Here is a 27102-nt window from a genome sequence, read left to right as displayed (position 1 = left end):
CTGAGTCTTGTTGACTTTTTAAAGTTTACTTTGTTTTGATTATCTTGTTTCTGAGTAAGTACAGGGACAGATGTTTCAAGAGTGCCTCATAGCCTCATAAAGAGACCTCTGGCTTCTTTATGTGTGTCAGAACCTCTAAGATGTAAGGAAGACTTTCAAGTAGATAAGCATATCTCCCCAAAAGTAGGAGAGGTAGTATGTTCAGGACTTTCCTAGGGAAGTTTAGAAGCAGTATTCCTGGGAGAAGGCATAAAGGAGTCATAAGTCATAAGAAATTCCATCAATCCAATATTCCCAAATTGTACAAATATTAAAAGTTCCCCAAGTATGCAACAAATGGACATGAAAACCAAAGGTGGCATGGCAGCCATCATGTGGCTCAGCTTTGCTGGATCTTTGTCAAGCAGCTGTGCTGGCTTTATGACTTCTGCCATTCCATTCAGATATGGATGCGCTGGTTCACTTTCTTGCCTCCTGTTTGCACCTGGCGGGAATCGGAGCTGCCATTTTACAGTGTCAATCACACTTGGAGATAGCAGTTTGTAGATGTCTGTCCCTTGGCTACGACTTCCTCATGAGCCCCTGGAGGACCTCAAGAACCACCTCTGGCTGGTGTTGCCCTCTCATCTCTGCAGCTCTCCAGAGTCCTGGGAAGATGCTGAGCTGAGCTGCTGCTGGACCCTAGATAGGCTGCATCACCTATGATTTTTTTGCAGATAATCCGGTTCTTTTCTCTGAAGGCCGCAGTCCCTGACCAGTGTACACGTTCCCACTGCTTTCACTCTCTGAAACTCCAAGGCAGAGCCTGTAAAAGTCCAGCCACACACTAAGTGGCCAGATAGACACCCAGGGAAGGGCAAGGATTTTCCTCATTCCTATGTAGCAAAATAACCATATCACCTTTCTTTAAGGTACTTACCCCTGCTGTGGATGCTGTGGGCCATGCTGCTCCTGAGTCTTATGGGGTATCTATCATGACATGAACACAATTAATCAGAAAAGATTAAAGTAGAGCTATAGTAAAAGCCCTGGAAAAGGAGACATTCATGTAGCCTGTGGCAAAAGAGGTGCCAATTTGTGTGAGTGTAGATGGAAGAGGAAACTGTGGGAACTAGTCATGTGACTGATTTAGAGAGCACTTCCAATTTACTAGGTGAAACTCTCGGCTTATGAACATGGAAGAGGCAGGGGGTTTATCCTGATGGCAAGACACAGACTTGAAACACTACCTACATGGTATCACGTGAACAATAAAACAGCAAGTACACTGTTATTGAAAGTATAAGAAGGACGAGCTAAAAATGAGGTAGCCCTGATGACCACGTGCATTGAATTCCCACATTCCTTAGTTTCTGCTTCAAATGTATATGAACTGCCTGAGAAGTTTTCTTGACTCTGTTGTAGTGGGCACAGGGTTCCTGTGTTTGTCATAAGCTTCTGGTTGATGCAATTATGTGCTTGGCCTGAGAATCATTGAATAGAACCATTGAGCCTATTTAGCATTGTAACTAATGGCTGGTTTTCAGCAGAAGGGGACCAAAGGAAAGGTCAAAGCTGTGTTCCAAGATGCATTGTTCATGAGGGCACCCACTGTCATGGGCTTTTGGGGTATGGAGTCAGCCTTTGCTTCCTGGAATGAGTGTTGATTTAAACATGAGTCTAAAGGATAAGGGAATGAGTAGTCTTGGTTGTTAAGTTGACTGGATCTGGAATCCACCTAGAGATAGGCTAGTGTGGCAAGGGACCTTTAGGTAGTTTCCGGAAGGGTTGACTGAATGGAGAAGACCTCTCACAATGGGTGATGCTGTCTGGAAGGACCTAGCTGGTTATAAAGAGAACTGTAGACGATTTTCTAAATGGTCGTATTAAATAAAAAACACAGAGCCAGATATAGGGGTGAAAGCCTTAGAGATCAGGGAAATGGGGAAAGCCATCAGCTAGCCTTACCTCACCAACTCCACAGCTTCCAAAGGGAGCGACTTCCTGTCTACCTTATATGCCTTGCTGTTCTGCCATCTGGTTTGCTCTCTGTCTAGCTACATCACTTCCTCTTCCTGGCCAGCTCTGTCACTTCCTATCTGTACAGGCCTCCAGACCTCTATGGTTGGTACTGGGATTAAAGTCATGTGTCACCACACTTGGCTCTGTTCCCTAGTGTGGCCTTGAACACACAGAGATCCTGCCTGCTGAGTGATAGGATTAAGGGTGTGTGCTACCGCTGCCTGACTTCTTTGTTTACTTAAAATGGCTTGCTATTTCCTCTGATCTCCAGGCAAACTTTATTTATTAAAGCACAAATAAAATATCACCACAGAGGTCAGAGGGAAAAGCTTTTGCTTTTTCCTGACTGCCTCTCCCTCTTGGTGAGTAAATCTACTCTGTTGGTGCCTTAGCTTGCCACGGCTTTCTGCTGATATTGGAACCCAGCTTCTTGGTCTTTCAATGTGGACTGAAGACCAGCGCCTCTCCAGCAATTCTCTAGACCTACAGTACGAGACTGAAGCCCCTGAAGGACTCAGCTCTATGGACTGAGAGACTAGGTTCTCAGCCTCCCCAATGTTCAGCCAGCCATTGTTGTTACCTACTGTAAGCCAAGCTAAGGAATACCCTCTGCAATAGACGTCTATCAGTTCTGTTCCTCTGGAGCACCCTGCTAAATACAGATTTGAAAAGATTGCCTGGGGAGGCAACACTTCGTTTCCTGACCACAGTGGTGTGAGCTTCTCCCTCTCACTATGCTATGATGGACTGGCAGATCTTACCCGCTGAGCCCCGCCCCCCCCCCCCCCCCCCCCCCCCCCGCCCCCGCCAGCAAACATGATAGCCATGGGAGACATCCTCTGCTCTCAAGGGCTTCTTTATTGAGTTTGCATATATGTGTGTCTGGGTCTTTCCCCTCTCTCCTCCACTAATACAATAACTCGGTGAAAGCAGGAATGTACGGATTTCATTTCTGCCTGCTCACCAGTGCATTTAACACAGCAATGCTCGGGTGACTCACCGCTGGCTCGCTTGTGTGTTTGCACTGTCTCCAGCTCCATACTGATCAGATCCTTCAGTAAGCTGGGAATTCCACCAGCAAGACAATTGTAACATAGTATCATCGGGAATACCGGACATGTCCTAAGGACATGTCCTAAGGTGCTGCGCATGGTACAGTCTTCACTGACCCAGGGTACAGTCTGGGGTGTGAATGAAAGTTCTGGAATGAAATGTCAACTTACATGGAACCCTTCCACAAGGCTGATTAGCTCTTTATCATGATTTAAATGATTATGGAGAGGGTGGACTGTTGCAGGTCCAGGGCCTAATTATAGTTTATTTCCGGGGCTATCTATTGCCTCTTATTAGCCATTTCTTGCTCAGCCTTGTGTCTGATAAAATATCCTTGTGGCTATAAAGTGAATTTTCATAACGTATTAACTTAGCAGGCTTTCTCCAACCTTAAAACGGGGGTCATTGTAAACTTTACTATGGCATTTATCACAGCTTCCCATCAGGCATGCACAAAACACAGAGGGTCCACATCCCGCTCTCTCCAACCCCAAGGTATAGACACGGTAGAAGTGGTTCAAAGCTCCTCAGAGGTCCTTACATCTCTAATATCACCCTTTATTTGATATTGATCCTGCCTCTCTGTCATACCATCTCATTTCAGACCTTAACCTCTACATATCAACTATTGAATAACACTTTGCCTGACCATCTTGAAGAATACTGGTTGTGTGTCCTTCCTGGGTCAAACTCACAGCCACCATTTGTGGCCTCACCCATTGTCTTATAGATTCTCTCACCTTGCTACTTGTTAATTGCTCTGAGCCAAACATCACTACCACCCCTTATCTCTCCCACATCTCTCTGGTATCACAGAGTGCTTTAACTCCTCAGGAACACACTTTGTGGGCACCCTGGATTCCACAGGCTGCAATAATACCATAACCCTTGGTACCACCACCCAGCCCCTAGGTCTGGACATTAGCAGTGCCTCTGTTCTCTATGACACTCAAGTATACCCCTGCCTACCCACTAGGTGGTCTGGGACTTGTGCCCTGGTGTTCCTTTTTCCATGGCTATGGGTGGTACCCAGTGAGGAACCCTTGCCACTTCCCATCCCTGGGTTTATAGTAGCACGGCCTGACAGATGAACACTTCAGGGCACCCTTTCTAGCAGCCTCTGAGGCTTGGAGCAGAGATTTCTGTGCTTTGCTGTCCTGTGCCCACCTGCTGTTTCCATCAGTGTGTTTGGAAAGTATCTTTTTTTTTTTTTTGGTTTTTCGAGACAGGGTTTCTCTGTGTAGCTTTGCGCCTTTCCTGGAACTCACTTGGTAGCCCAGGCTGGCCTCGAACTCACGGAGATCCGCCTGCCTCTGCCTCCCGAGTGCTGGGATTAAAGGCGTGCGCCACCACCGCCCGGCTGGAAAGTATCTTGACTGCTGATCTTCTTTGTTCTGTTTCCGTAAAAACATCATGAAATGGCTACTTCATTGGCAAATGATATTTGGGGAAGCCAAAATGGGTGTTTCTGGATTATGGTCATTCATATTTGATTCTAGAATAAACCTCCCCCTTTGGTTCTCTGAAGTGAGTGTTGTTTTATTCCTTGACGAGGAGCTATGCAGAGCAGAAGGAGCCGGTGTTGGTGGCAAGCCACAGGACGTCAGCTCATGGGCCCTCTAACTCCCTGGAGACCTCTCTTCCTGGTCCCTGACTGTCACAGGCCACCTCTCACCCACTCATAGCAAACCCAGGCCCTTGCAGCTGTGGGTGGTTTTTCTCAGTGTTGCCATTCTTAACATCTGAAGTGACAGAGGCCGCAGGCGCCGGAACACTCATCAATACTGGGCTCAGCCCGAGTTACGGCCATCTTCCCTCTAGCTCCGCCCACTACATCATAAAGAGACAGGTAACCCCAACATTCTGGACCATAGTCAGAGGGCCCTTTAGTCCTTAAACCCCTGGGGGCAGCAGTAGAATGTGGATACCAGAGGTTGGAGGAACTGTGCTGAGTAGTGACTTGTATTGGAGTTGCATTAGAGAGAGAGAGAGAGTCTGTAGCTAAGAGAGGTCTACTGATCTCAGGGTAGGACCTAGGAAGGGTAAAGTTCTGGTGAGAGGAGGAATGAGTTCCCAAGGGTTGGTCTCCCACTTTCCGAAAAGCAGGAGACTTCAATACCCTGGGACTCATGAAGGATTAGTGGAACAAGCCCTTAGCCCTGCTACTAGGGTTTATTTGACAGCCCAGGAGATTAAATTCCTCAGGGCTATCCCAGCCAGCAGGAGGAGTCTGGGTGATGAGCAGCCTAGCCTGGAAGAGCTCCCTCACCTTTCTCTTGTCAAGAAGAAACCAGAACATCTTCCACAACTTGCAAGCTCTGTTAACCGGGGCCATTTCTCTGACCCTGATGTTTGTCTGTACATGGTTTCCAAAAGGGTCCCTCGGGGGAACTCTGCCAAAGGCCAGGAGCACAGGTGGACATTTGCTGGGGACAAGGGTTTGCTGGAGAACAGTTCTGAAGCAGCCACAACATGGGAGGCCCAGGCGAAAAGGAGAACAATGGCGTTGCTTAACAAGGTCAGAAAGCGAACAGAAAAAGCCCCAAACCCAGCCGACACCAGGCAGTTCTTGGAGCAAGAGGTGGCCGTGAATACCAAACACCCAAGCAAGAAACAGCAACAGAGCCTGGAGGATCTGAGGTGGGGCCATCTGGAGGAAGAAGGGCATGCAGGAGGACCCAGACAACCACGAGGACTTTACACATCCCGCAGACACGCTGCACCTCTTGAAGAAAACACCTTTCTGCAGGGCAAGAAGATCAAGCCCCATTCCAAACATCCAGTGCAGATAGTGTGCCCCACACCAGTTAGAGAGGAGGCGCCCGGAGAAGAGCTGAAACCTGCGCCACCAGGCCAGGCCAAGCTGGAAGTCCTGAAAGCCTCCAAAGAAAGGGAAGCAGAACCTCAGTTCCTGTGGGAAAATTCTTTCCTGAAGGGACAAGCAAGGGTTTTGGACCAGGATCTGCTGGCAGAAGCCAAACCCCAGCTCCTACACAGGAGGAAGATGCAGGCCTTGGAAGTGCTGGCCAAATCTCATGATAAAGAATTCTGTGTGGTCAACACCATACAGCTGTCTTTTCAGGACAGCAAACTGGGTTCTTCAGGAAGAAACATAGCGAGGCATAAGTGGCAGCCCTGGGAGAAAGGTTGGGACCTCACAATCCAGGGGACCCCAGTCGTTCTTGCAGTTCGGGCACATACTTACATCCCTCAGGGATCAAAAGACCAGTGTGTTCCAAAGACTAGGCTGAGCTTGTCAGTAGGTAAATCGAGTATTATCTATTCATAACTGTTGCGTATCCTATGAGGTTGGCTTGTGTTTGGGTAGATGTGAAACTCATTGCAAGCAGTGCAGCTCAGGTGGAAAGGGATGCTGGGAGTTGGGAGCCAAGGAGTACCACAAAGTCACTGTAAGCGCAGCAGCTCATAGCTCTGCTCCAGGGAAAGGTTTTCCCAATGCAAGTGTGACAGCTCTGCTCAGGCCCCCCAGGAGTGTAACAACTCTGGTTCCCTAGGGGAAAGTTTCCCCAGAGAAACTGTTACAGTTCTGCTCCGGCTCTGGTACAAGTTGAAACAGCTGGGGTCCACTCCAATGCAAGTGTCACAAAGAACAACAACAAACCTCACTCAAGAGATTTATTGGGAAGGAAAAATCCAGGAGGGTAGCTGCCTCTAAAGTGAGAAACAGCAGCAAACTGAACAGGATACAGAGCTTACATAGGATTTCTTGTGGGTGGTGGTGGAGCTTCCCAGGGTGGTTTGGGATTGGTGGAATTTTTGTAGTCTGACTCTGGCATGCTCAGGGATTGGGATTTCAAGCCGTGGTCCTGGAGTCAAGTCAAGGTCAGGGTGTTTTTCCTTGGACCAGGTCTCAGGTCTATTCAGGGGCATATTCAAGGATGTTTTTTCCTTGGCCCTTTTCATTCCACATTCCTCCCATTTTCTGTTTATTAATAAATGATGGGGGGTTGGAAAGGGTGGTGACATTACCATTAGATTACTTCCTGTTGATTGGGGGCATCGAGGTCCTTGGGGGCAATCCTGATCATCATCAGGAAGTAACTGGGTGAGGCAGACCTCTGGCTCCATAGCTAGGGGCTGGTAATCCTGTAATAGTAACTGGTTAAAAGCCTGGTCAGAAATCTTTTGGATCTGTGGTTAAAGAAATCTAGACAAGAAGCTTATAAGGCAGGCTGCAACTAGCAGGATTAAGAAAATGAGAATAGGGGTGAGAAGGGCAGCATCCAGTTCCATATTGGACTTTCAGTGATCCACTGGCCAGAGACATCAAGCTGTTTCTTACATTTTTTTGAAGATCGGTCTGGAGTTGTTGGATCATGTCTTTTACTATACCTGATTGGTTAACATAGAAGCAACATTCCTCCCCATGGAAGAGACAAAGACCACCTCTCTCTGCTGTTAGTAAATCTAATCACTAATTTTGTAGCGCTAAAGTGGCCAGTGAGTCTGTTTGGCCCTGGAGGGTTAGGATGATCTGAGCCACCCATTGGAGATCCTGGATGAATCTCGAGAGGAAAGCTGATGGTAAATAACTGGGGAGGTAGTCAGTCCTGCCTCTCTGGTGGTGACACCAGTGGTTATGGCCAGGGCTGCTAGAGAGGGTGACCTGAAGTGTTCATCTGTCAGGCCATGTTGCCATAAACCCAGGGATGGGAAGTGGCAAGGGTTCCTCACTGGGTACCACCCATAGCCTTGGAAAAAGGAACACCAGGGCACAAGTCCCAGACCACCTAGTGGGTAGGCAGGGGTATACTTGAGTGTCATAGAGAACAGAGGCACTGCAAATGTCCAGACCTAGGGGCTGGGTGGTGGTACCAAGGGTTATGGTATTATTGCAGCCTGTGGAATCCAGGGTGCCCACAAAGTGTGTTCCTGAGGAGTTAAAGCACTCTGTGATACCAGAGAGATGTGGGAGAGATAAGGGGTGGTAGTGATATTTGGCTCAGAGCAATTAACAAGTAGCAAGATGAGAGAATCTATAAGACAATGGGTGATGTCACAAATGGTGGCTGTGAGTTTGACCCAGGAAGGACACACAACCAGTATTCTTCAAGGTGGTCAGGCAAAGTGTTATTCAATAGTTGATATGTAGAGGTTAAGGTCTGAAATGAGATGGTATGACAGGGAGGCAGGATCAATATCAAATAAAGGGTGATATTAGAGATGTAAGGGCCCCTCTTTTTTTCATAGACAGGGTTTCTCTGTGTAGCTTTGGAGCCTGTCTTGAAACTCGCTCTGTAGACCAGGCTGGCCTTGAACTCACAGAGATCCTCCTGCCTCTGCTTCCCAAGTGCTGGGATTAAAGCTGTGCACCACCACCACCACCCGGCTGCATGTAAGGACCCTTGAGGAGCTTTGAACCATTTCTACCGTGTCTATACCTTGGGGTTGGAGAGAGTGGGATGTGGACCCTCTGTGTTTTGAGCATGCCTGATGGGAAGCTATGATAAATGCCATAGTAAAGTTTACCAACGACCCCTTCTCCCATCTGGGGTGCCAGGGGTCCTTAATTAGAATATAAAAATTCCCCATTCTGCATAAAAGGTAGAGTGCCTCCTGAATATGCACCATGTTTCCTATAGGGCCAATCAGGACAGCCACTCTAAGTCTCTGGCCACTGTCAACGGTAATCTCTAGTTTAATTACAGAGAAAGCAAGCATAGGGGGCAGGTGTTTTAGAAGATGATTAAGGTGTTACAAGGATACACAGCTCCCTGCTGGTGAGCTGACTAACCACTAGAAAAATAGCATCAATGGGGAAAGAAATCTGGACCATTTTCCACCACCCTAAATCACTTTCTTATACCTCAGACTTTCACGTACGTGCCTTCTTATACTTTATGAAACAAGCATTTTTTTTTTTTTGGTTTTTCAAGACAGGGTGTCTCTGTGCAGCTTTGCGCTTTTCCTGGAACTCACTTGGTAGCCCAGGCTGGCCTCAAACTCACAGAGATCCGCCTGCCTCTGCCTCCCGAGTGCTGGGATTAAAGGCGTGCGCCACCACTGCCCGGCCAAGCATTGTTTTTTAATCTTATCGTGAATCCCGTTTTTTGTGGCTTTTGTTTCTAAGACAGGAATTATCATACAAAAATAGAGAAAACAGGTACTGGGGCTAAGCCCCGGCGAAGGAGAGATGGATAAGGGAGGCATAGGGCACCGAGTTAGCCTTTGTCAGCCTGACAGAGAGCAATTTCCAGACCTTATTAGGACAGGCTGTTGGTTAGAGGTGGGGGTCTCTTGGAAGATAAACATCCATTTGGAAGAGCTATACCAGACAGGTGTAGATAAGAATAGAGGAGAAAGCGCCAGACGGTGGTGGCGCATGCCTTTAATCCCAGCACTCGGGAGGCAGAGGCAGGTGGATCTCTGTGAGTTCGTAGGCCATCCTGGGCTACCAAGTGAGTTCCAGGAAAGGCGCAAAGCTACACAAGAGAAACCCTGTCTCGAAAAACCAAAAAAAAAAAAAAAAAAAAGAGGAGAAAGCAAGTTTAGATATGAAAGATTTTTGGATTAGTTCTGGTCCCACTTGACCATCCTTTTCTCTCATGTTCTCTTGTGTATGAATTGACGTTTTGGAGACCATTCCCTACAGAGAGATGCCTTGCTCAACCTTGATACAGGGGGTAAGGGCTTGGTCCTGCCTCAACTTGATATTCCAGACTCTGTTGACTCCCCATGGGAGCCTTACCCTTTCTGTGAGTGGATGGGGGAGGGGGTGGGGGGAAGGTTGGGAGTGAGCAGGAGGAAGGAAAGAAGGGGGAACTGTGGTTGGTATGTAAAAGTGGAAAAGGAAACTTTTAAATAAAAAAAAAGAGTTTTGGGTCATTTGTGCAGTGGCAGAAGTTGTCATCACTGAAAATGGAGCATGCCAACCTTGGCCGTTTGAACTGTGCTAACATCAGAGCAAGGTTTTAATAAAATCAGAGTCCGTGGAGGAAGAGAGGACGGGTCGCAAAAATGAATTCCGCTGGAGGGAGTTTCTATGAGCTCCAAGTAGGAGATGAGAGACAGGAGGGAGAAGGTCACTGAGGCCCCGATGGGCTGAAGGAAGCTGCGGGGCTTAGCAGGCAGCTCCCAGGGAGAGGAGGCCAGGAGGCCAGAAAACAGGGGGGGTTCCAATAGAGGGAGAGGAGTAAGTGTCTTAGTAACTAGAAAGTTGCCCACGCGGTGGGGCCCTGGAGGGTGTAGCAGGCTCCAGGAGCCAGAGAGAAGACATTTATCAAGTAAGCAAGGAGAGATGGATGGTTAGAGCAGGTGGAAGAAGAAGCAGCTGAAGGATTTGGAATCAAACATGATGAGTGGCAGAAACCTGCATAAACAATTGATCTGTACACACCTTAAGACAGTCACATCAACAACGTGAGCCATTATGCGATGTTGAGACATGGGCATGGCTGACAGGTAAGGAGAGCATCCTCTACCAATGCTACCTGAAGGGAGAGAACTGAGGAGGTGGGTAGTGTTTGGGGATCCTCGTAGGTTAGGAGATGGGACAGGTGGTGAGGGAGAAGATAGCAGTAGGTTTTCCAAAGGTTAACCTTTTTGATTTGCATATAAGATGTTCAGCTGCAGGCAGAGTTTTTGGACAAGGAACTCATCCTTAGATAGTATTGTAGCTGGAGGGCTTCTCTCCAGGTTCCCCAGGCCCCGCAGTCCCACAATCTACTTATAAAATAATCACTCAGACGCTTATATCACTTATAAACTGTATGGCCGTGGCAGGCTTCCTGCTAACTGTTCTTTTATCTTAAATTAACCCATTTTTATAAATCTATACCTTGCCACGTGGCTGGTGGCTTACCGGCGTCTTTACGGGTTGCCTCTCCTGGCGGTGGCTGCAGTGTCTCTCCTCCTTCTTCCTGTTTCCCCAATTCTCCTCTCTCTTTGTCCCGCCTATACTTCCTGCCTGGTCACTGGCCATCAGTGTTTTATTTATATAGAGTGATATCCACAGCATCGTATGGTTCATTTTTTTTTTTTGGGGGGGGATAAGAATGTGATGGGAACAAAGGAAGGTCCCAGATGATGATCCAGGACCCTGAGGACATTTTCCTACTTTACTGTAACATGGAGAGAGAAGGGGTGAGTTGAGCCCAGAAGATGTAGGATACCTGGAGGATGGTCTGTTGCAGCTTAGAGTATAGGGATTGGGTACTATGGGGTGAAGAGGAACTACTGCAGAGTTGATAAGTTGGAGGTCCTGAACCAAGTGGTAGGCTCCATTTTTTTTTTAAAAACTGTGAATATGGGGATATTAAGGGGTGGGGGAAGAAGTGGGGAGCAGAAGACTCTTAGAGGTCAAAGATAAGAGGCATAAATCCCCCGAGGCTTTGGAGAGAGTGGGTATTGAGCCTGGGTTATATATTTGGTGGGGTTTTGTAGTCAAATGATGAGAGGGGGGTGATGTTTGGCTATAGAGGTGTTCTGGGTGTCCCATGCCTGGGCATCTACTTGAGAGGGTAGTGTGGGAGCCCATTTTCAGGTTTCCCAGTGGCTTTACCCAGCAGGTCTGCATAGAGGATGATTAGACCACGGGCCTGAGTGCAGGTGTCTGAGATGGTCTCAGGATCCAGATTGGTATATTGTAAGAGGGTCTTTGTGAGGTAGTCTAGGAATTGAGGCAGGTTTTCTTGCCTTTCTTGGATAACCCCTTGGACTTTTATATAATTTAATACCTTATGAGTGGCCTTGCAGATACCAGCAAGGAGGCAAGTTAAAAATCAATTCTTACCTAGGATGTCCCCTGATGGGTATTGTAATCCCATTCAGAGTCCTGGTCTGGGACTGCCCTAACCTCAACTGGGTGGGAGTCATCAGTTTGGTGGATTTCATCTGCATGGGCCCTAGCCTGATTCCAGACTCATGTACACTCCTCTGGGAGAAGATCATTGGTGAGAATCATAAAAACATCATGGAAGGTGAGGTTGTAAGATTGGGTAGTATATTGGATACCCAACGGGTTAACACAGAGCAAGGCCTTATACATGATAGTTGAGTACTCTGCTCTAATGCCACATCGTCAGCCCTGACTGGGTGGGCAGCCTGTTGTTGAGGAGGGAGAAAGGGAAACCAGAGAGGTTGGAGAGGAGGAGAAAGGACCGTGGGTTGAGGCCAATAAGAGGGAGGCTGGTTACTGTGATAGAAAATAGTGGAGGAATCATCTGGGTTGGGCCCTGCACCAACCTAAGCTTAGTTTATGCTGCCCACAACCTCTGTTCATTTAGGTAAGTAATGACAAAACACAGACACACTGGAGGGTTTCTGCGAGTGGCAAACAAACTCAAGAACGAAGAGAAATCTTGGTCAGAGCTACATTCACACACAACTATCCAGGGAAGAAAAAGTATTCAGAGAATTCTTCCCAGATGTGAGGAAGAAAAAACAAACCACATGGGATTCCTCTACTACTGAGCTCGATTGCTCCTTGGACCAAAGTGTGTTTGCTTCAGTGTTTGGAACAAAGATGGTCCTGATGTAAAAACTCACCTGAGCTTCCATGGTTTAAAATCTGTTGTCAAATTTAGTTCATCCTGAGTGCTTAGCTCCCTTGACTAAGAGGGCAAGAGCTTAGCATGTGGGTAAGGTGACTACCCTGGCAGATGGACAGTGACCCTGAGCAAGTAAGGGAGGCACAGGGATGGCAGATACATAACAGTGCAAAGGACGGATGGAGAAGGAAGCGGCATGTGGTAGATGAGAGAAATCTCACCAATGTCTCAGAGACTTCCTTTTTTCAGCGCATTTATCTTCTTCTCCCATCAAGTTCCCACTGTGGGCATTTAAAACTGAACTGCACAGATTTCCTTTATCATATAACTCAAGAAACCCATAGTCTACTCTGGCTGAGTCTGTTAAAAAACAACAACAACAACAACAACAACAACAACAACAACAACAACAACAACTCAACTGACTGGTATTGCTACTATAAAACCAACCAACTAACTGACCAACCAACTGACTGACCACCCAACCACCCAGCAGTGTTAGGAATTTTGTTATCACAGCAGGGAGTGGACTGATATACAACCCAGGAGGCCATCTTGATATGTCTAAAGTCTGAAAGTCTTGACCATAGATAATAAAGGGCACAGTTCACACGGGTGCATTTTGATTTTTAGAGTACATGCTGAAAATGGAGAGAAGGTGACCTGGTGCCAGAGTTGTGGGATACATTTTGAAGAATTGATAGGTAGAGATTAAAGAGACACCTGAGCCGATGGATGTGTTTACAGATGTGTGCATTTCATTTTCGCTTGATCCTGAGTCAGGGGGTTGGGGATTTAGCTCAGTGGTAGAACGCTTGCCTAGCAAGCGCAAGGCCCTGGGTTCGGTCCTCAGCTCTGAAAAAAAGAAAAAAAAAAGACCCCTGGAGTCCCTCAATTTTGATTCCTGAGTCAGAAGGCATTTCCAGGGTGTCAGCCTGAAGAACAGAAAAGATGGGGATATTCTATGGCCTTTGAGAATCCAGTGTGATGGGTATTACATATATGTAAAGGGCCGGCAGGTATACGGAGGCCAGTGTGGGAGACACCAGCTGGCTTACTGAGCAGCCTCACAGACTCTCCAAACCCACAGTGAGTTCACGTCTCAGTCTGAGCACTCCTTTTCTGTCTTTCTGTACTAATGTCAGTGGAAATGATGTGTAGTGTGACTGAGTGAGGGCTTCCTGGACCGAGGACAGGCCAGGGCACAGCAGGACAGGGAGTCACCTGTTGTAGCACAGATGTAGAGAATTCTCACCCCCGAAGGGAGCTTAGAGCCCACGCTGCTGTGGATTGTGGCTGTGGCTGCAGATTAGGATGACCAGGACCACAAACATTTTAAACATCTAGTTCCCAGGCTCATAGTCAACCAATTAAATCAATAAATGTCTTGGTGCCCAATCCAGAGGTTCCGCTCTGTTTGATTTAGTTTAAAATTATAATTTTCTTATATGTATTAAAAGTTAAAAAAAAAAAAAAGCTGGGCGGTTGTGGTGCACGCCTTTAATCCCAGCACTCGGGAGGCAGAGGCAGGTGATCTCTGTGAGTTTGAGGCCAGCCTGGGCTACAGAGCGAGATCTAGGACAGGCACAAAAGGTACACAGAAAAACTCTGTCTTGAAAAACCAAAAAAAAAAAAAAAAAAAAAAAACAAGTTCAATACTGACACAGATATATATCTCTAAGAAATTAAAAATGTATACCAGACATATTTTGTTAATTTCTTAAGTGGCAGAATTTTCAAAGGATGTGAAGCATTTAATAACACTGAACAGCAACAATAGGCAATGATTTGACTAATCTGGGTGAAGTCACATGCAAACCAGGTGAGTGACTATGAATAATTTCAGTTAATATTTAGGAAAATGGAATACATTTGTTCAGTAAGTTAAAATAGTGATGTACCTTTATGATCTCTAGTCATTCCAGTAAATATAAAAGCATTTTAGATTTTAAGTAGCAAATCCATTTATGTGTGGGTAAGAGATTTTGACATTAAGTACAGTTGTCTCTATGAAATAGAAAACCATGAAAATTTATTAACCTTTTGCAAATGACCACTTATAGCTAGTTCTCATGATCCCTAGATAAGAAAAGCAATTATCCATGTATACTAATATCTGAGATTATACCGCATAATATAACTAACCAGAACATTTTGACTAGTGATAAATAATTTATAGGAAATTCATTCACCTATCCAACCTTTCATTATGAAGCTAATTAATTGAGCAACATTAAACAATTTTAAGCTCTATTATTCTGAAATTTCTAGATTTATTATTCATGTTGCCACTTAAGCTAAAAAGAAAATGATATGCTGGGTGGTGGTGCGTGCCTTTAATCCCAGCACTCATGAGGCAAAGGAAGGTGGATCTTTGTGTGAGTTCGAGGCCAGCCTGGTCTATAGAGTGAGTTCCACGACAGCCAGGGCTACACAGAGAAACCCTGTCTTAAAAAATGATATGTTATGGCTTTTATTTGAGATTTATTTTTTATTTTTTGTGTATGAGTATTTTCGTGTGTGTGTGTGTGTGTGTGTGTGTGTGTGTGTGTGTGTGTACCACATGCATGCAGTGTCTGTAGAGGCCAGAAGAGGGCACCAGATGAGCTGGAACTGGAGTTAGACATGGTTATGAACTTCTGCATCTTTGCTGAGAACTGAACTGAATGTATGTGTATCACATGGTGCTCAGAGAGGTCAAGAGAGGACGTTGGATTCACTGGAACTGGATGGTTATAAGCCCTATCATTTAAAACTCCTCAGAGACCCTCCCAAGGAGACTGACCATTCATCTAATTCATCCTGATGAGTAGGACATCTGAAGCCACAACAGTTATTCGTTCAAAATTACAGTTATTGCCGGGCGTTGGTGGCGCACGCCTTTAATCCCAGCACTCGGGAGGCAGAGGCAGGCGGATCTCTGTGAGTTCGAGGCCAGCCTGGGCTACCAAGTGAGCTCCAGGAAAGGCGCAAAGCTACACAGAGAAACCCTGTCTCGAAAAAACCAAAAAAAAAAAAAAAAAAAAAAAAATTACAGTTATTAAAGGGCAGGAGTCATCTGATTCTTGTTCCAGTGCCCTTTCAAACGTCATGACCACTCCTGCCAGCCATATTACAAGCCAACCACCACCTACAGCATTGCCTGTAACCACCTCTGCCTGCCACGTTAATCAGTCTAACCAGCCACATCGCTATCTGTAACCACCCTTCCAGCACTACTAATCCAGTCAACCTGCCACTGTTAACCTTATAGCCACCCCAGCCAATCTTACTGGTTCCGACAACATGCCATCATTACCTGGAACCTCCTCTGCCAGCCCTTCTAACCAGGGAAACCCACCCTTATTACCTATAATCTCTCCCTAGAGTCCTACTCATCAGGTGAACCCTCCCCTACGCTACTGATCCAAGCTCGAGTCAAGCCATCTTTGAGTTTCTAGTGTGCACCTGCAGTGTTGAAATCCAGATTTTCCTAGCTTGTTCCTGACTCTCCTCCTTGTGCCCCGTCCCCCCCCCCCAATTCCCAGCCTCCCTAGTCTTTTGAGTGTGTTGTTTCTATCTGGTCCCTATTTCCCGCGCAGGCATCCCCTTTTATCCTGTCTTCAGGTTGTTGACTCCAGTATTCTTGAGCATCTGGTAGCACATCTCCTTGGATCCCCAGGAGCTCTCCGCAATAGGTGTCTAGTGTATCGGTCACAGACAAGGCTTCCTTTCACACTTCAGACCTTACTAGCCTGACTAATAGTAGCCCGATTGTCACCTCGACAGGAAGACATGCAATGCGTGACGGGATGGTGGCAGTAGTGGAGGAACACGTGCCTTCATGCAGGAGGAATGACGCATTAGAGGGGAAAAAGGGGGCGGCGCGGGTGGGGGTGGGGCAGTGCAGGTGAGGAGTGCGAGCGGAAGACACACCCTGCTGTATTGGCTAGGCCCGTTCCTGGACCTCTTCCAAGGTCACACTTATTTTCTATTCCAAAGACCTTCGCTCCAGAGCCTTTTGTAGCTCACACAGCCACAAGGCCCCTCCCGAACCCTCTTTGTGGGATGTTAGTGTGGCTTGGTTCCATTGTCGTTAGCTGTTTGTCCCTGGCCCTGTGGTGGCTTAACTTGGAAGCAGATTATCAGTCAGTGGACGGTGGCCTGCAACGTGGCCTCTCTTCAGAACCTCATGGTCCAGGTCCAGTTGTACTGTGTCAATCTCTGGAGAAAAGGACTCAGGGATTTGTGTTTCTCACAAGCTTTGAGCGGACTGGACAGTTGGGGTAGGTCTGGGAAACGCTGCCGTATGTGATTAATGTGAAGGGCATCCATGCAAGTCACTCGGCTGTGCTCACCACAGTCCCTGGGACCTGGGTGTGAGTTCTGCACCCTCACAGCGTCAGCATGGCGAGTCTCCACCCTGTGGGCTATAGCTGCTCTCGGTCTCCTCCTTGGGAGCTCCCTGTAGAACGGCAGAATGGCTGAACGATACTCACTGCCTGCTTGTACAGAGTTTGGAGCATATGTAGAATTTGTTATTTTTATTAAAATGTAAGGAAAGTTAATATCTGAACTAAATAAAACACACGAAGCTTTAAAAGGAGCGCGTCTGAGCGGACCTGCAGTGTGAGCGACAATCCACCAGAGGGCTCTCAAGTCCCACATCCAACCTTCGCTGTCCCTAACTCCGTAGGCACAGTTAATGGAATATATATAACTCACCATGTGCTCCTCGCTGTGGCCAGGCCTAGGAGTAAGGTGTGCTTCTAAAATTGTCTTTTTCACCTGGTGTAGTAGCACATGCCTTTAATTATAGCACCCAGGAGGCAGAGAAGGCACATCTCTGTGAGTCTGAGGTCACCCTGATGTATACAGCAAGTTCCAGGCCAGCCAGGGTTGCGTAGTGAGACTCTGACCTAAACAATGACCACCACCACCACCACCACACCATCACCACCACCACCACCACCACCACCACCACCACCACCACCACCACCACCACCACCACCACCACCACCACCACCACCACCACCACCACCTTTTTTTCAGTTCTGGCTGCTCACAGGAAATACTATGTCAGGAGCAACATGTTCTCCATCCCCTTAGCAACCCAAGGCAGCCTAGGAGAAAGGAGTCTGGTCATATTCTCTGCTCTTGTTCTATCCCTTCTTGGAGCTGTAACTCAGATGTGCGGATGCAAACTGAGAATTTGAGACTGGCTCACATTGTAACTAAGTGAATTATCCATAGTTTATATTTTTTCTTTGTCATTTTAATACAGGTGAGTGCTTAGATCCGGGGCTGGTCCTTATGACCCAGGGCTCTGGAAACAGTGCAAAGACACGAGTGTTGGGCTGTAGGAGAATCGGTTCCGACCCTGACTTTGCAGCCATTTATCTGTGTGATTTTTTTTATAATGACCCCATCATCCTGGACTTTGGTTTTGTTGCTTGTAGGATGGTGGTGATGCAGGGCTTAGCTGTCACACGCAAGCTTTACATAGCACAAATGCAGCCTCTCAGACTCGCTTTTCCTACTCTCAATTCTCATCATTCCTAATAGTTCCCTTTCTAGACTCTCCGTCTCTTGACCTCCCTGGGAGAATGTTTTCTTATACCATGACACCAAGCAAAAGCTATGCACATGCCAGATGATCCTGTTGAGGTCCAGCTGCCCAATGAAAGTCTTAAGGATTATGCAATGACACTCTCTGCAACCAAGGACACTCATTAAACGGAGTGCTCAAGGAGATATGGTTTGCATAGCTTCGTAAAAAGTTGTGGAAAGGGGGCCAGTGAGCTGGCTCAGCCGGTGAAGGCACTTGCTGCCAAACCTGATGACCTGAGTTCGATACCCTGGGACTCATGTTGTGGAAGGAGAGAACTGACTCCTATAAGTTGTCCTCAGCCTCTATACATATGCTGTATCTTGTAGGTGTGTGGGAGTGCACACATACTAATAGACACAATGTAGTAATTCCCCCCCCTCTCCCCCAGACAGAGTTTCTCTGTTTGGAGCCTGTCCTGGAACTCACTCTGTAGATCAGGCTGGCTTTGAACTCACAGAGATCCATCTGTCTCTGCCTCCCAAGTGCTGGGATTAAAGGTGTGTGCCACCACCACCTGGCCAACATAGTAATTTTTAATGAATGGTTTAAAGAAAATCACACAGTAGAAAGACATATTTAGTCTCGAGTCACATAAATTTGGTCACTAATTAAGTTATTATCTCTGGTTAGCATGGACCACGCATCCCAGCCCTTTGAGACCGTCTGTATTTTGATTCTGTCATCCGCAGGGGATGATAAAGCTGTGAAGTTGGGCTTGGCTGAGTGACTACCCGGTGCTTATATTTATGTAGTTCTCTGAGACACATCTTCCATGCCTTTAAGGCACTGGTTCTCAACCATCCTAACGCTGGAACCCTCTAATACAGTTCCTCATGTTGTGGTGACCCTCCCCCCAACGGTAAAATTATTTTTGTTGCTACTTCATAAGTGTAATTTTGTTACTGCTATGAATCACAGTGTAAATACTGTGTGCTCCTTTGGTCTCTGGGATCAAGACCCACAAGTTGAGAACCACCTCTTTAAGGCGTCAAGTGTGATGGCATTATGTGTTCAACCTTCTCCCAGGTTGAAGTGCTTTGGTTAAACAATGCCTCATTTCCACTCACTCATTTAGCTCTGGACCTACTCAGTTATACTTTGGAACCACCCCAAACCATCCGTGATAACTTGCTTTGTTCTTTTTGACAGTATCAGACTTCATAGTCTAAGGGTAGCAGTTCAGGTGAAGAATATAAGTTAGCCAATCATTTGGTTGTGTGTGGACTTGTGTGTGCAAGCATGTTCATGGGTGCCAGAGGGGAGGGGCCAGAACCTTGGTGGTGGTTGGATGAGGAAGGCTGATTACGAGAGTTCTTATCAGCTGATGGATGGCACTACTCTCACAGTGTAAACCCCCTCAGCTTGACCTGCTTCCCTCATGGAAACTCTGCGTGTTTTTATCTCACTTCACTTTCATCACTGCTGTATGTCTTTTATGGAGGCAGTCCAGGAGAGGCCCCAGAGCCCTAGGAGAGGGACAAGAGCCTCTTCTACCACCAAACAACTTTGGGTCAGTATTGATCCACAGAGTTCCGCCCCTCGATTGGCGCTTGCTCTCCAATGATGATGGAGGACTCCTGGTTATTTCTGCTTGGTTGGGCACACGGAGCATTTCCCAGGATGATGTGCATTGCTGCCGCAGAGCAGCGAGAAGAATGTGCATCCCTGCCTCAGAACCCACTTTTTGAGAGATAAGCGGTGCTTTGTTCGCAGTCTGTGTTTTACTTTTTTAGGAAGGGAGGCAGGCATTTGTGTTTGCAGAGACCCCAAGGCAGATGCTATTTACAGACAACTTATCTTCCAACATTGGATGCCTGCCTCTCTTTAAAGCCCATGTAGACTCTTTGGAAAGATTGTTGAGGTGTTACAGTAGATGGAGTAGAGAACCCCCCTCCGATACAGAAAGGAGAAGAGGGCTTCCCAAAACTTAAGAGCAGAGGCTGGCTGTTCTTCTAGCAAGCTGGACCACTTCTATCATGCCTGGGTGGAGGGGTGTACTGCATCCCTCAGCGAGGCAGGGAGCTTTATGGTCTTGATGGAATCCTGCGCAGCAGACCGGGCACCAGGAGCTGCTGCTGCCAATCCCGAGGGACCATGTTGATAGCCACTGACCTATCCACTGGGGTCAAGGCAGACTGAAGGCTACAGGAGTTTGAAAGCCTGCCAGACTCTTTGGTTGTCCTGGATTAAAAGATGGGAATTTTTTAATGCTGAGAATTTCCTGCCCGATAATGGAATGACAAATATACATATATATGATTTCCCAGGAAGAAAAGGGATCCTTGCTGTACATCAGGGTGAGTGATGGCCAAATTATTCCTGAGACAGCATGGATTCTTCCCTTCCTGTCTTCCTTCAAGGACTAATCTTAAATATTAGTGTGTGACAGGCCATGGAGATCCAGGAAGAAAGATCTCAGGCCTCCCCCTGGAGCTTGGGGTGCACATCACAGATAGGCAGGGTGGAATAGTGATGTGGGGCCAGAATACCAAAAGGGAGCCCTAGGAGGATAGATAGGAGACCAAGCTTGGGGCTCCTGGCTCCTATGACAGGGCTCCTTTCATCCTGTGATATTTCACCCCAGAGCACCATCTGGGCATCTGAAAACTGATGATAGGACACCCTTTCCTGCACGATCCTGCCTGTGCATGGCCTGGACACAAGCCTGAAGTGATGGGCCCATTGATCACAGGACTGAAATCCGTGTGAGCCCCACTCAATCCTTTGCTATTAATTCTTGATCTCATGTATGTGTCATAGTGACCGGAAGCTGGCTAACACACACTAGTAGAAGACTAATGAGACATCATTGCAGAATCCCAAAACTGCACAAAATCCACCTCTGTAAAGTCCAATTTATTTGGTGCCTCAAGGCTGCCCCATAATCTGTCACATTTAGGTAACTTGTCTGTCTTTCTGGCCACCTTATCTATGTGGCCCCATTTGCTCATTTGATTAAATGTGTACCTGCTAGACCCCCCCCCCCCCCTTCTGCGTGTTCATGAGTACAGAGGAAAAGTAAGCTGTTTGATCGACCATGAGGAAGGAGGAACAGGAAGAGCAATGTTACAGATTCCCGAGAGAAACAGAGAGATGACATGCCCACCAGCTCGTCTCTTGCAGCCCAGAGGAGGGGGACCAGAAGGTTCAAGGGAACAAAGAGATAGTCTAACATCAGGATGCACAAGTCTCACTAGACGTGGAAGGTGGATGGACATCATCATCACTTGTGAGCTCCTGGTCGAAACTGAAAAGCTACTTGTGGGCAGAGTTTCACTAACCTCCATGACGGAGACCATGAAATGCAGGTATCCTCATTACCCAGATTTATACTCACAAGAAAACACCACAGGAATATTTTAGACTTCTCTAGCCTCATCCTTCTCACTCATCCCATTCTCTCTCTGTAAGAGAGTGAAATAATAAGTCAGGAGTTAGGACCCAGAGATGTTTTAGCCTCACAAGACCTGACAGCTCACTGGGCATCAGTGAAGTGCACTTTAAGAAACCCACACGGAAGGGAGATGACCTGTGACTATTTTCATCTCAGGCAGCTGGTCATGATCCCCTTGGGTTCCATCTGGACTTTGAACCACTTGTATTTTGTTTTTCAACCCTGCTCCTTTCCAGGGGCAATGCTGTGTGGTTGAAAGGAAGAAATCACCTCTCTAAAGCAGACATCATGCCAGGCTTTTTCCTGGTCCTTCTGGTTCTCAGTGTCACTCTCTCAGGTAAGGAGCACCTTAAACTAATTCAAAGGAGGGCAAACATCAGTGTGGGTCATGTTGTTCCTGGAAAAGCAGGCACCGATCCCTTCAGGATAACCTTTAAAATGTGGCTCAGATGGATAACTCCATGAGATCTCTATAAACAGATTGCTAAAGAAGCCAGAGCTTCAAGTACAGTTTAAGGCTTACTCCTTTATTGCATGTTGTTCTTTGGGATCGCTGTGTGTTACGAACCTGATAGACATAAAAGAGGGAAATGTTACCGAGGACATTGATTGTTGTTCCCAGGATTGTTAAAATGCTCAGTGGAAATTTACTAGGTGGACATTTTTCTATCATGTCTATTAACAATTGCTGGGTCTCTGTGTAGATCTTTAATTTTGTATAATATATCCCATAGACCTGTTAATAATTTAACAAAGTTTTGTAAACTAGGAGGTTTCGTATGTTTCAATACTATAATAAAAAAAAATCTGTGAATATCTGTGTGCTGTATGACCTGATGGAAAGAGGGATTGTTGATAAAGAAAGAGAATTAATAAGAGGTGAGAATGAAAGCAGAAAGGGAGGGGGGCAGGTAGTGAGGAAGGCACTCAAAGTTTAGGGGATAGTGGTCATCTACATGCCAGTTTTCTGGGACTTGGAATCATTTAATTGTTATAAAACACAGGCAAAACAGAAAAGTTTGAAACAGCTTTCAGATTGAGAACTGAGCATCTAGAACTAAATCCTAGACTTCAAAGACAGAGGCTGAGAGGTCCACGTGAACACTATCATATTCACTTTCAGAAGTCGCCTTCCACCATGTCTGCACCCAAAAGCAAGCAGGGTAACTTCTAAGTACAGAGAAATACCAAGCTGATTTCCAAATAGCACCAGATCTGTTCTCTGAAAAGTCTTAAGTATAGTCTTCTGATAATAAAAATGATAATCAACTTTTGGGTATTTAGCATACAGTTAATGTTCATACATCTGACTTCTTTTTGGCCTTAATTTATTAGGATATTCCTTTTACTATGAAAGAATTGGTTCTTACAATGCACATTCCAAGAGTACCACCTCATTGGTTAGCAGGGATAATTAACATAAACTCTCTAGGCTCAACTATACTTCGTCCTCTGTGTACAGTAAATGTTGCATTAGAAAATTGGAATTGGAAGAGAACCTGGTGCTTTTTCTCCACTGTGGAGGCTTGAAGAGTGTGGGCATGTATTCCATGAGTATATGTTTCTTGTAGATCAAAATAATAATCATCAATCTAATGACCTGTAATCAATCTCACTCTGAAACCTCGGGAGCCAGTGGGATCTACTTAGATTTTTGGACGGATCCCCCTCCCCCTGTCCTTCAGTTCTTTAACCTTACTACTCATTGTAAAAATTTATTTAATTACACAAATTTACTTTTCATATGACACTGGGTACCCTTTCATTTTTTATATTTCTGAATTTGGTAAATAGTAACAGTTGCATATTACTGTGTGACATCTCTCACATTGACTTTTCACATTTGAGTGCTTGTGTGTGTTCCCAAAGAGGGGGAACTCTGGTTTATTTGCCTTCCCAGCATTCTTCTTCCTACAGGATAATGTCTGTTTACTCATTCAATGAATATTTATTAAGCATCTTACTGTACCCTGGGAATACTTCCAGGATGTGTGGATACATGAGAGAATAGAGCAAAGTCATTCTAATAAGCTCTCATGCTTGGAAGAATCCATTAAATATTTACTGTTTGGTTTCACGCCGAGTTCCAGATCCACATGTCAGCAGAAGCAGCTACCAATCCTGCGGCGTAATAATGGGAAGAAAAACCAAACCAAAACACAGCGAAAGATGTAAAAAACACGTTACATATCTCAATCATAATTGTTGAAATTACTCAATGACTTAAAAATTTTCAATAATTTCTTTGCTCTCATAGTTGAAGATCAACAAAGATGCTACCTTTAGCAAAATCATAAAGAACCAAGGGAAGTTTCATGTGTTTTCTTGCCAGTTATTTATTCCTTGGAATGAGTGAGTTTGTCAAAGCCCTCCAAAAAGAAAATTTAGTGTGGGGATTGGAAGAGAGCAGGGGCCCTGGAAGTCTGAGGCCAGGAAAATTGGTCAGGAAGAAAGAGCCCAGAAGATAAAGTCTTTTTCTGAAGCTGGCATTGGGTATCTGTTGGGGGCTGTGCCCAAGGAATGGCACACTAAGCTTTCTCTTTTATATTTCCTAAACAAAACCAAAAAGGCCTCAATTAGTGGGTCACACTTCTTTGGGGCTGCCGCATGGATGCCAAGATTCTGTAGGCACAGGAGGAGCCACAGTAGTTACCTATCCCATGCTTATCCTTCACATGCTTTGCCTAAGATGAAGATGGAATCGGGACCAGATAGCAAGCCTCTGACTCTGGGTCTGGTACCCACTGATGTTCAGTATAGGTCTGCTGGGTTCTTATTTTAATGATGGGGGAAACTTGGCAAGGGTCTTGGCATTCCGAGCCAAAAGGAGCACCACTCTTGGGATGCATTTCCAGCTCCAAGTTCCCTGTGCAGAAACCAGCAGCAGCAGGCACAGAATCCCACATCTCTGCCTCTCAACATGTGTTCTCTGGCCCCATTTGTTCCTTCCTCTTCTGGTCCTCTGCCTGAGAATTTATGCGTATGGTTGCAAAGATAATGTTTTACCAAGAAAAACCAGAGAGTTTAAGCAGAGAGATGGGGACCGGGAGAAGATGTGGGGGACTGAGAAAGTCCCGTCAGGTGGCAGATATTTACACCTGTTGCATGGTACTCAGTATGTCATGGATGGTTTCAAAGCAAGTAGATACGGGTTTCATTTGAAGCAGGGACACTCCTTTCCTGTAAAATCTTCTATGTCTGCCTCCAAGGAGAATAACTGAAGAGTGATACCCCCACTAAAGAAGCCCTGGGCAAAGTGATGAGGCCCAAAGGCAGGCATCAGCTACAGAAGGGGACTGTAAAAGCTGTTTATGAGACACCTGCATGGAATGTCCTTCTGAGATCAAACAAACGTTATTTGTGCCTTAGTGTTAGACTCCCACACTCTTCCAGGTGCTAGGCTGCATCGGACATCAGGATGATGTTTAGCTTTCTGTACCTGTAGAAAAATACACATAGTAGGATAAATATACGTGAAGATAAATAGTTTATTTTATCTCGTAGTTAGATTTTCTAGTCTGATCTTCTTTAGGGATTATGGCGAGGCAGCAGATTGTAGCAGGAGGGTAGAGTTGGAGGAAAAACGTCTTACATCATGAGCCAGAATGCAAAAAGGAAGAGGATTCCACAATCCCATAATCCCCTCAATGTGCCCTTCAATATCATAAAGATCTCCCCCACTTTCTACTTCTTAAAGGTTCCAGTACATCTCAATAGCCAGCACCCAACACATGGGCCTTGGAGCCACTGAACATCTAGACCCACAGCAAACAATAAAGCACATAGGACACTGCAAGGAGCAGCTAAACAACATCAAAAACAGCGATACGAATGAACACGTGCTCCTAGAATCAAGCTGTTGTTTTTGTGTAGAAACAAGGGGATCTTGGTGGAGATAAGTCACATCACACTCCCCGCCCCCCCCCCCCATGCAACCCTCAGATAATCACAAGCAGGTGGAATCATCTGGCTCATCAGTCTGAAGATCACAAGCTGCTATTCACTTTCAGCTTACTAATCATGTCCCTGCCTGAAATCTTGATTACATGTAATTTTGTGTGTCCTGGAGCAGTGAGCGAGGGCCACTGCTCTGTCTGTCATAGAACGTGACCATTTGCTAATTCATTCATCTGTTCATTCATCACACATCATCAAATATTTAACAAGGCTACAGTTTCAAAGAATCAAACATGCCCATCGTTATTAATATTTTACGTTAAAAGGACAAATCATTAACCTGTCTGGGCTCCTCTGCTGCTCCTGCTATAGGGACTGGGAGGCATATGTGTCTTATTTTTTCATTCGGTGAATTTTGCTTTGGTCAAAACAGACTTGCCCCAGTCAGGTGCAGCTGCCGTAATACAACACATACTACAAGTTGGTGATTTAAGCAGCAGGCATTCATTTCTTCCAGTCTTGAGGCTGAAGTACATGCTCAACAGGGTTGAGAGTTCCTGGTGAGAGCTCCCTTCTTGGATGGCAGATCATTTCTTCTGGCTCCTCACATAGCCCCTTCCTCTGTTTCTCCTCTTTAGAAGCTGTATCTTCAAACATACTCACCTCAGGATTGGACCTTCCATGCATGATATTTTAGTGGCACAAATATTTAGTCCATTTTACCAACCAGTACAAGTCTATATGCTATGGGAGCTCTATCTTTTAAGATTGGTAATACAATGTGAAATGTGTTCCCCTCCTTGGGAGAGCAGAGTCATGCATTTCCCTTGGAACCAGGTGAAAAGCAAGATCCAGATGTTGCTATTTTAGATTTTATGGCACAACATGCAGCCTTGTCTCCCTTCAAAAGAACTGTACAATTGTTTGTACAGTTTTCTCGATGGGACTGAAAATGTAAAGGTAAGGGTCTGGTTTGTCCTCAGGAAGACCTTGTTCACATAAAAATTCTCAGAGCACAGGGTTATGTGATCTAAGAAACCTGTGGGGTGTGTGTGTGTGTGTGTGTGTGTGTGTGTGTGTGTGTGTGTGTGTGTGTGGTGTCTCTGTGTGTGTACATGCATATGCACAGGCACATACAAAACATTATTCTGTAGTTTTTAGCATTCCTGGAGTGCCTCAATCTACCATTTGAGGCCTCAACATCATAAATGATTTGTGCTAATTGGGCTAAACTACAATAGAAGGACTTCCCAGAAGTTCAGTCTGTGGTCCAGCAGCTTAGTCACTGATGTCAGTGAGACAGATGAGGGAGTCCAGCCTCTCTGCCTCTCCTTGGAGCACTGGGCAGGTGTTCTTTGTAGTTAAAGAACTGTTTAAATCACTAATGGTATTGATTACATGTTCTTTAGCTTCTTACTGTAAGCATTGCTTCTGATGACATTCTTGTAAATAAAAATGCTTAAGAATCGGGTTAAAGCGATGGCTCAGTGGCTAAGAGCACTTAACTGCTCTTGCAGAGAACTCTGGTTGGGTTCCTAGCACCCACATGGTATGTAACTCCATTTTCAGGGGCTCTGCAACCTTCTTCTGATCTCTGTGGGTACTAGGCATGCATATAATGCAATATGCATGCACAGGCAACACACACACACACACAC

At 45.9% G+C, this 27102-nt stretch overlaps 2 protein-coding genes across 5 annotated transcripts in view; both read left to right on the top strand.

Annotated features, from left to right (window-relative positions):
* Chrnb3 (cholinergic receptor nicotinic beta 3 subunit) overlaps positions 1-27102 on the top strand; it is a 64427-nt gene that overhangs the window by 15072 nt on the left and 22253 nt on the right. The window contains exon 1 of one of the 4 annotated variants that reach the window (XM_006994392.4): positions 20707-21884. The exons of the other annotated variants lie outside the window; for them this stretch is intronic. Coding sequence (XP_006994454.1) covers positions 21836-21884 — 49 coding nt within the window. The 5' untranslated portion in view covers positions 20707-21835. Of the gene's footprint in view, positions 1-20706; positions 21885-27102 lie in introns of those variants that run through there. 4 annotated transcript variants of the gene reach the window in all.
* Positions 2814-8941, top strand: LOC121823589 (protein Tex24-like). The gene has a single exon (XM_042263095.2). It carries the CDS (start codon positions 5120-5122, stop codon positions 6341-6343), a length of 1224 nt encoding a protein of 407 aa, XP_042119029.1. The 5' UTR covers positions 2814-5119; the 3' UTR covers positions 6344-8941.

The sequence above is a fragment of the Peromyscus maniculatus genome, chromosome 17 (assembly GCF_049852395.1).
Source record: "Peromyscus maniculatus bairdii isolate BWxNUB_F1_BW_parent chromosome 17, HU_Pman_BW_mat_3.1, whole genome shotgun sequence".
Lineage (NCBI taxonomy): Eukaryota > Metazoa > Chordata > Mammalia > Rodentia > Cricetidae > Peromyscus > Peromyscus maniculatus.
The sequence above is the reverse complement of the archived record's forward strand: the minus strand, read 5'-3'. Positions and strand labels throughout refer to the sequence as shown.

What these genes read in the sequence shown, in the direction of transcription:
- LOC121823589 (XM_042263095.2), top strand. Translation starts at nt 5,120, where the DNA reads ATGAGTTCCCAAGGGTTGGTCTCCCACTTTCCGAAAAGCAGGAGACTT.